The sequence below is a fragment of the Carassius carassius genome, chromosome 8 (genome assembly GCF_963082965.1).
Source record: "Carassius carassius chromosome 8, fCarCar2.1, whole genome shotgun sequence".
Classification (NCBI taxonomy): Eukaryota; Metazoa; Chordata; class Actinopteri; order Cypriniformes; family Cyprinidae; genus Carassius; species Carassius carassius.
The window spans coordinates 13,958,373-13,968,545 of record NC_081762.1 but is presented as its reverse complement, the minus strand read 5'-3'; the positions used below and the strand labels follow the sequence as shown (position 1 = coordinate 13,968,545).

General features: G+C 38.3%; 1 protein-coding gene across 1 annotated transcript; it reads left to right on the top strand.

The window, feature by feature from the left end:
• Positions 1–533: 533 nt before the first annotated feature.
• On the top strand, positions 534–10,013 carry LOC132145340 (adenylyl cyclase-associated protein 1-like). The gene is made up of 13 exons (XM_059556264.1): positions 534–692; positions 3,330–3,434; positions 3,844–3,944; positions 4,042–4,119; positions 4,657–4,800; positions 6,080–6,165; positions 6,260–6,365; positions 6,448–6,622; positions 7,438–7,610; positions 7,866–7,989; positions 8,073–8,155; positions 8,599–8,742; positions 8,825–10,013. The coding sequence occupies exons 2-13, from the start codon at positions 3,332–3,334 to the stop codon at positions 8,906–8,908; spliced, it is 1,401 nt and encodes a 466-aa protein (XP_059412247.1). The 5' UTR covers positions 534–692; positions 3,330–3,331; the 3' UTR covers positions 8,909–10,013.
• The last annotated feature ends 160 nt before the right edge of the window (positions 10,014–10,173 follow it).

The following is a 10,173-nucleotide window of genomic DNA, read 5'->3' as shown; positions in this document are numbered from 1 at the left end:
CAACATGCATAACAAGAGCACCAATTTAACATTTTGGAAATTAGTCTGAAATGCCCTATCTTAAAGCACACTGACCAACTATTGAAAACTGTCCATTTATTACTAGCCAGTGAAAGAAGGCACTTGTGATTCCATGCACTGTTCGAGCAGATCAAAACTGTGGCATTCACACTTCCTGCTCGACCAGCAAGCATCTGTACTGAATCCCAGATTTCTTCCCCTCCGGCTCTAAAAATATTGTTGGCCATGACTTCAAAAATGCCAGTGAACAATAAGTAAAACTAAAAAAAACACGCACTTTCACTATTATTACATAATTATGTCACATTTTTTAAGTGGTAGAATGGGGAATTTGTTCTATGAATATTAGGCTACATCTAATCACCTAGACAGACTCAACTCATAATAATACTAATAATAATAAACAAACACATCTTCGTGCTCGGTCTCGAGTCTTCCTGTTCCTGCTTCACTCTCTATCATCACTTCATCACACACTCGTTCTCTCTCTCCTTTGTCCTTATAAGGAAGTGGAGCAGCTGGTGGAGTTTGGGCGGAAACGGCGCGCGGTGACAGCTGGGAGCTTCAGCACGCTCATACAGGAAGACGTCGCAGACGGGGAGCCCGCAATACACCCATTCAACATCAAAGACTAAAGCCAGGACCACTGTAACATTTCTCAGACGGTGACGGTAAGAAGAAAAGTCCGAATGCATTGTTAGATATCTGTGTTAAGCGAAATCTTTTCTAGACACAAATCATGACAACTGAAACAGATTTTGCTCGCGCATAATATTGCCATAAGCGATGAATCCTCGCAGTTGCATTAGGCCTTATGAATAAAACGTGTTTTGTCACACAACTGCATGTTTGCAGAATTCATAACAGCAGTATAATGCGTCGGTGGGAAAGTTCCTGGTCTTGCAGAGCTCAGCGCCCAGTGATGGGAAGTCTGATTCGATTATGCGAATCGGTTCTTTCGAGCAGTTCGTTTCAAAGAACCGATTCGAAAATTCTGTGTTTCTTTTGCGTCATTCTCAAGCCATTGCATGTTTTTATAAAATGCATTTAATGACAATAGCTCTGTTTCGCTTGCGTGTTTGTAACACTCTCGTGCAATCAAGTCTAAAACTATTTCCAGTACGTTTATTTATAGATATTTTTTTTCAAAGTCTTGTGAATCATTTCAAGTGATTCACTAAAAAGATCCGACTCAAAAGAATACAAAAAATTTGCTACAGCGCAAATGAAGGAAGTGGGGCGTGCGTCAAGTACAGGAACTCTGAACGATCGCCACATTGTTTCCGTCTTCACATTATTTTCTATAAACAGTCGCTCTTTATTGTCTGACTGAACGCGCGACAATGTTGTCCCTGCTGACCCGATTATTCAGTCAAATCACATCACATCAAATCTCTTGGCTTGCTTCTTGCCTCGTATCCTATTGTAATCTCATTAATGGCTTGATTGCTTGTCAAGAAAGCCATTGGACTTTTGGTAGTGTCGTGAATGAATATGGCACATCTCACCCCGCGCTATGCCAAGAATGGATGTGATATGGACTAGTTTTACTAGTCCTGAAGCATTAATTACCTGTTTTCATGTCCAGAAGCACAGCTTGCACCCGTATGCTTGGCGTTTCAGTGATGCATCTGAATCTACTGTAGTTTTCTTAACTTGTTTTGGTGTGCTTCTATTCAGGGTGTTCCCTGCATGAATGTAGAGCAGGTGTTAATGCAGTGCCTCTAAACTGAAGCACAGAAGCTTCATCTGGGTTTGAAATGAACATCCACTAACACGCTCACAAGAAAGTTTAAGTTTTTCATAAATTATGTCCTCCAACATTAGAGGGTCGCACACAGTACAACAAGGGCCATGTCTTTAAAATGCATATTTAAAATTACAATGAGGATTTTGTTTTTATTTCTATTTTAGTTCATCTTTATGGTATTCACAAACAAAGAGTGACTCACTCCACCATTGACTGATTCAGAATCAGCTTTAAAAAAGAATTTGCTTAAATCTTAGCAGGGATTTTGATAATCTGGCTTCTATAATAGTTTTGACTAAAGCTAACATTTAGTAGCCAAATTGGCTGGTGGGCAAATGTTCATTTTAAACCCAAATGATGAGCAGTTCAGATCATCGCACTGATTTTCCTGCGTCTATAGGTGGCTGGTTTTTCAATAGTTGTTGCCTCCCTGAAATTGTTTACCTGAGGCAAGGCGATTTGACTACTCTAATTTGAATGTGTATATTTTCTTATAATGTGAAAAAAGGGGAGAAGAGAAATTTGAATGTAGTTTGACTCCAGTCTGCTTTTCTTTTATTTGGCAAAAACTAAAGTTTCATTTGCTCCTGTGTTTTTGTTTCCTCAAAGGTGAACGTACGTCTGTGATTTTATTCCTGTGTGAACAAATGTTTTGTTCATTCCAGTTGCCTGAACATTTGAAAACAACAGCCACAGCTGCTTGTGGTCACAGATGAACCCTTTATTGTTTTTAGTATTGTTAACTAGCTTACTCAATCTTTCACATATTCTCAAAACTAGTGCAATTTAATGTATCCGACATGAACTTCACTGGTAATAGTTTTCTGCTGTTGTTATAATACAGTCTTGGGAAATGTGTGATTCTTGAAGGAGTTAAAAATAAGTGGGATTTTTCCCTTGTGCAAGCTCTCATTATTAAAGGCAGGTGATTACGTGCTCGTATGGATTCCCTTTACATTTCCCAGAAGAGCTATTCAGGTGAAAGAAGGAGTGAGTCAGTGAGCCAGATTCACGTATCAGGTTTCAGTTTTGTAATGCTACCTGTTTAGTGTGCTTGCATGTGAAGGGGCAATAAAGACAGACTTGCCCTTTGAAAGTTGCCCAGAGAAGGCCAACAAGGTCTACTTCCTCTTTTTTGTTGTATTTTTAGAGGTTTGGCACATTTTCTTTTCTCTCAATTGCAGATTTCTTTCTTCCTGTAGCATTTTTGTGGGACAACATGTTGTGTCACGTCCTGCATTCTCTTCAGGCTCTGCACATTGCGCATATGTTTTCTATCTGTTGACTTTTTATGCACACTTCCACTGTTGATTTTATTGTTAATTTTACTGTGAACAATGAGTTGTAGAAGAAGTCAGAATAAAAATTATAGTCGTTGGCATAAAAATAAAATTCACCCTGTCTATTTTCTCTCTGATGACATATGCTAGACTTGTCATTTCATTAAAACCTTACTAACAATTGACCACAAGCTCACAATCACATCTGATTACAGTGATTTCTGTACAACCTTGTTGTTTCAGTAATCTTTGAGCTGTCTCTCTTTCTCACCAATCAGGCATGGCAGAGCTGGCAGGTCTAGTGCAACGTTTGGAGGTGGCTGTGGGCCGTCTGGAGGCCATGTCCTGTTCTGGGGGTGGAGGCGGCCCTGCTGCATCTGGAGGTATTAAGAAAAATGCAAACCAGATATATCTGGCAATAATTAGCAGTGCCTAGTGCAAAAGGGGAGTTTGCGAGTTAGCAATTTGAAGATTTAAGCTTTGCCGTGTAAATTTGTCTCCCCTCAAATTATGCAGTTTGTTGAAGATGCATGAACTATTACTTGAGTAATATTACTGTTCTCTTACTAACCATTTGAACATTGACATGGACTAAAAAGCCCATAGACTCTATATAAAACATTATCATAATTATGAGTGGGATTTCTTTTGGCTTAGTCCTGTAAATTACTGTCTTTTTAGAGCTCTGAAGTAAGTGCATGGTGAAACTTGCTTGCGGATGGAATCTGGAATAGTTGTATTGTGTCTGTTTAGGATATGGTGTAATTCTGTTCTTGTTTCTCTTCTCTTCAGCGGTTTCGGTGTATGTTGAAGCCTATGACAACTTGATCTCTGGCCCTGTGGCTCAGTACACTGCCCTCAGTCAGAAGATAGGGGGTGACGTCCAGAAGCATGTGCGTACCGCAGCGCTGTCATTATAGTTCCTGAACACTGGCACACATTGATAAAGACTCCACTCCATGTGTCTTATCCTTTTGTTTTGTGTCATAGGCTGAGTTGATGAAGCAGGCCTTTTCCTGTCAAAGACAGCTTCTGGTCATTGCCTCCAACTCTCAGAAACCTTCTGATGTAAGTGTCCCTGCACTTTTTTTTCCCCAGAGTCTTTTATGCTCAAGGCTACATTATGTGTAACAAAAAGACATTAAAAACACTAATATTGTAAAAAATTATTACAAATTAAAATTAGTTTTCTATTTTGATATATTTTTAATAAGTGATGGCAAAACTGAATCTTTTAGCAGTCATTACTCCAGTCTTCAGTGTCACATGACCCTTCTGAAATTCTTCTAATATGCTGATTTGTTACTCAAAACAATATTTCTAATCAATGTTGAAAACCGTTGTTCTGCTTAATATTTTAGTGTAGACTGTGATACATTTTTCCAGATTTGAATAGAAAGTTCAGTTAAAGTCTTTATTATAAAAGTAAATAAGTAAAAATAAATAGTATTAAAGTAAATCTCTTTACTGTCACTGATCAAATTAATGCATCATTGCGTAATGAGTATTAATTTCTAACAAAAAAGGTAGTATTTTGAAAGGTAGTGTATCTTTAATCCCATCTGTCTGTTCCTCTCTCATTTCCTCTCTTTCTGTGTTCTGTAGTCTGTCTTGACCTTTCTGTTGGCCCCCGTGTCTAAAGTGATCCAGGAGGTGCAGGCGTTCCGTGAGAAGAACCGCTCCTCGCCTCTCTTCAACCACCTCTCTGCTGTCAGCGAGAGTGTTCCCGCCCTCGGCTGGGTTGCCATGGTAAGGTGGAGGGTGGAGCCTGGGATCGTCAGCACTGAGGCCCCATCCACACAGAGATGTGTTTTGCTGTATACGCATAAATGTTGTATCGTTTAGGCGTTTTGTCCACACGGATCTGCGTTTTGGGAGAGTGAAACCAATATATATTTTTTAAAACTAGTTCCCAGAGTGGATAAATCTGGAAATGCCACCCTTGCGTTTTCTTGTGGACCGCGAATCCGTATATTTTCTGAAACTATGACGTCATCAGCCCACGTCTCACCCCAGTCAGACACCGCTACTTCACGTAACAGCAACAAAAACATGAACAAACACTGTACAATTGTCTTTTTATCAACTAACATTAACACCGATTAATGTATTGTTCCATGTTCGTTTGTATACCGTGCGCAAGGTTTATGCACCTAGTCAAAGTCTTCTCCGTTTTTATTGTATCTCTGTGGCAGAATTACAGCGCCACATACAGGTCTGGCATATATACTACATTGTTTTTATACTACATTGGTTTCGTGTGGATGCAGATATTTCTTGAGACAGGGAAAGACTGGATGGGTAAAGATCTGGCTTTGTGTGGACATAGCCTGAGTGTTGCAGTTTTTGTAGTTGTGTGTTGTTTCTGTCTGATATTAAATCAATTATGGGACTTTGTGTTAGGGAAGTGTACTCTAACCAATCAGTTTCCTTATTCTCAAGTGTTAGAATTTCCCTACATTTGAAAATACCTCTGTTAAACTGACACCATTTTCAGATGTGTTTTTTAAGGGATGCTGCTTACGTGGGATTGAAGTCTAAAACCAAATTACAAAGAAATTTTATAATGTACAATAAGGAATATTTATGATTGTGCTCTATTTCTAGATTAAATGAAAGCAATTTTTTTTTTATGAATTAATAAAATGAAATTAAAATGAATTAATAAAAATATATAGTTTACAAATTTTTTCATGGAAATTAATATAATTTGTAATGGAAAAAATTGTTATATAAATATAATTATTTATAAACTAGAAGATAGTAGCACAAGTAATCTCAGACTGATTGGATGTACCTTGATTTTAAAGCACCAGGTCTTATAATCAAAGCAACATTTTAACTTTTTTTTTTTTTTTTTTTTCACAGTTAGCCAACAACGTTGGTGCATAAATGTTCCTAAATCCTTCTCATCAGACTTTTGAACCCCACGGCATATGCACAAGAAACAAAAGTCATAATCCGTGTGTATTTGGAATGTTCATTAATTTCTTTCAATAAACAATCTTTTTCTTTCTAAATGTGTTAGGCACCAAAGCCAGGCCCCTATGTGAAGGAGATGCAGGATGCTGCCACGTTTTACACAAACCGTGTGCTCAAGGATTACAAGGAAAAGTATGTGTCTGTCTGCGATTTAAAGCAGCTTGTCTAAACGCCAGCAAATGGCATATCAGTCATTTTCCCATCTGCCTTATTGTCTTATTTTTAGAGATAAGATGCATGTGGAATGGGTCAATGCCTATGTGTCCATTTGGACTGAGCTGCAGGCCTACATCAAGCAGCACCACACGACTGGACTGAGCTGGAGCAAGACTGTGAGTCACGTTCTTGTGTGTTCGGTTTGTCCCACATGCTTCTATAAATTAATTTCCCAAATTAAGCATTTTGGTTTCTCAGGGTCCAGTGGCTTCAGCCTCTGGAGGCGCCCCGAGTGGAGGAGCACCAGCCCCACCTCCCCCAGGTCCTCCTCCACCCCCCATGGACTTGGGCAGATCATCAGGTGGAGACTCTGGAGCAACCAATCGCAATGCTCTCTTTGCCTCCCTCAACAAGGGAGCTGATATTACTAAAGGTATTAAATGGATCCCTAACTTGATGTAGTACTACAAATGGGAAAATAGGTTTAAAATGTGTCCAGTAGAGCCTACAGCGCCCAAAACATTCAGTGACACTTTTATTGCTTTTTAAATGGAAGGGTCATTGCTAAAACTTTAAACAGTCCCTTTGTCTAATTGGAAATGATGCAGATTGTTTCACTTGATGTTCTGTAATGGGAGCATCAGTGTGTGTGTATATGTTATAAAGGTCAGTGCAGACTTCATGATACAAAAGGGCACAGTTAGTGCTATCACTTGTGGTAAGACTGTAGGGTGTCTCATTTGTCTTTTTTTTTATTTATTTATAGTTTTTTAATAATAGCCATCATAACAGTGTTATTTTAGTAGCATTGCAACATTTTTAGCATTTTGAACCAGTTTTTCTTTTTATTTTTCAGTTTGTTTTATAATTTCAGTTAATTTTAAATGTTACTTAAAGTTTTACTTATTTTTAGTACATGAAGTTAATCTAAAATGAAAAAATATCTTGTTGTTGGAACCTGATATAAAGGTGTTTTTTTTTTTTTTTCAGTTAATGTTTGTCTTATTTGTGCATTGGGCAAATGTTTTTTTTTTTTTTTTTTTTTTTTTCAAATACTTTTATTATTTCTCACAATGAAGTTAACCAACAAGTACCCAATATACTACTTTCATCCTCATCCTTACAAACATAGCAATACAAATAACTGAGTCCACAAGCAATCTATAAGTAGTCCGTAGAAACAGTCAAATGTCTCTTGTTTGTCCAAATCAGTGGTTGTATATATAATATCTTTTGACCCTCTTTAAGGACTGAAGCATGTGTCTGATGACCAGAAGACGCACAAGAATCCTGAGCTCAAAGCTAAAGGAGCTCCTGTGCCTTCTGGGCCCAAACCCTTCGCTGCTCGGCCCACAGCAGCCGCCAGCCCGGCCCGCACTCTGCCCCCAGTGCTGGAGCTGGATGGAAAGAAATGGAAAGTGGTGAGTGAGTCAGTACGCCTGTTATAGTCTGTGTATGCAGCTCAAATTATTTTTGGAAATACCATTCTGATAGCTATTTTCCATCTCAATCCTAGATATGTTTACTTTATACATGCCAGTAGAAAAGATACTAAGCAAAGTTTTGCTGTTTTAGTACTGAACTAAACAGACGGGGGAATTTCTGTGAAGACATGACACTGTTTAGCCAGTATATTTCACTTCTTGTGCTGATTCTCTCTTGTGCTTTTTCTACAGGAAAATCAGGAAGGCGCCCAGGGCCTTGTGATCAGTGACACAGAACTGAAGCAGGTGGTTTATGCCTTCAAGTGCAACAACAGCACTTTACAGGTGAAGGGGAAGATCAACTCCATTACTTTGGGTATGTACGCACTAATACTCCAGTCTTCACTTTGTTTTTATATAGGTGGAAATTTTAGACAGAAGTTTTTGTTGTCTTTTCAGATAACTGTAGGAAATTGGGTCTGGTCTTTGACGATGTTGTGGGTATTGTTGAGGTGATCAACTGCAAAGATGTTAAGGTCCAGGTGTGTATGCTTGTGCTTTGTACTCTTCTCATTATAAATGTAAAGTATCTGCAGTATCATTTAAGCATTTAAAGTGTCTTGGATTTCTTTTGTAATTATCATTTTAATTTGATCCTGAATGAATTTACACTTTTTTTTTTTTTTTTTAACCACAGAATAAAAAAAACAATTGTAAAATATAAACTCAGAATTGCAAGATAAAAATTGTGGGTTAAAAAGTCAAAAGTTACTGTGCGTAATTACACAAATGCGTTTGAAATAAAAATAAAAAAGGCTACTTAAAATAGTGCAACTGATCGCACTGATGTTTTCTTGAAAATATGAATTTTGATTAAAGGTCTTTAATTCTCTTAAACTCCCAGATATCTTGATATTGACTCTTTCTCTCTCTTATTACTCTGTGCATCTGTATCTTGAGTCATTGTTCTTCTGTTGATTTCCAGGTTATGGGTAAGGTGCCAACCATCTCCATCAACAAGACAGATGGCTGCCATGTGTACTTGAGCAAGGACTCTCTGTCATGTGAAATCGTCAGCGCTAAGAGCTCAGAGATGAACGTGCTGGTGCCCAAAAAGGATGGAGAATACGTAAGTAATGGAGTGAATCATCTATGATTATAAAGATTATAAGAATAGGAGTAATTGCTTTCCTGTTTCCGTTTTATTCCAGACTGAGATCCCAGTCCCTGAACAATTCAAAACTGTGTGGGACGGTAACAAGCTGGTCACCACAGCAACCGAAATTGCGGGATAAAGGACCAGCCTGTATGAGACCACCCCCATTCCAGTGTCCTACCTGACTGACCAACGCGCTTAAACTACAACGTAGTATGAAATGCCAACCAGGTCCACTCTCCTATCAGCCAATCACAGCAGCAATCATATCTTCCTTCAGCTAATGACATGACTGCTTGCTTACCACAAGCACTTGCTCAGTCAGTGGCAGGTCTCCATTCTCTTCTATTCCATTGATTTAAAACATTAGCACTTGAAAAGAATTGCCAACAGTTGAGGTGTTTTCATGTTTTGTTTTGTTGTTGTCTTGCAGCCATACTAAGCAAAATAAAATGGCCAACATGAGGAAGCAAGTCATTTTAATCAAAATTTGTATTTTTGACTTTTTTTTCATTTGCATTTTCTGCTCGGGGGGGGCAGGTGTTTGGGGCGGGGGGTCATTCCGTTTTCTGTTTAACATATGCAATTCAGATCTGAAGCACATAAATGACCTGCTACAGACCACAAATGCAGACATTTACTGTAACCTTATTATTATTATTTTTTTCTAGGTATAATTAGAATCAAGATGTGTCAAATCTTACAGGACCAATTGGCGGCCTTGCAGGATTCACAATTATATTTCCAATCGTGACACTGAAACAATGTTGCAAAAAAACAGTAGTTGCTTTAGGAATTCTCATTTCGCTCTTTGTATTCCAGAGCACATGCACATTCCGTGTAATATAAATAAATGAACATTCCATGGTTCATGACGGAGAGGTGTGGAAAGTGTTTTGATATCTTGAGTGTTCTTGGCACAAACTGGAGATGAGGCAGAGAAGGACACACAGCGTAATGTTGTGATGCTCACAGTACTGTCCATGTCTGATATCTGATGACTATCTGCTGTACAGATATTATATTTACACGACCGGTGTCCACCTCTTGCTCTCATCACATGCTTTAACTAGTTTAGGCTTTAATTCCAACCTCTTAATCTTTACTTTCCATATTACTGAGGCAATGAGTATGGAATCTATTTTGTATCGTTTGTCTTTTTTTTTTTTTGTCTTTATTTGGCCGATAATTAGTACTGGAGAACAAACATCATTAAAACTGTTTCAATAAATAACAACACTTTATTCTGAGTCTTTGGTGTGCTTCATTGTATGTAATTGGCAGATACATTTTGTTGCAAGAGTCCAGCATCTTCCATTTTATGGTTTAAGATTTCCATAAAGGTGATGTGGGACAGAACACAGAGTTTCTGAAAACAGGATATATTTGGTCCTGTTGTCTGGC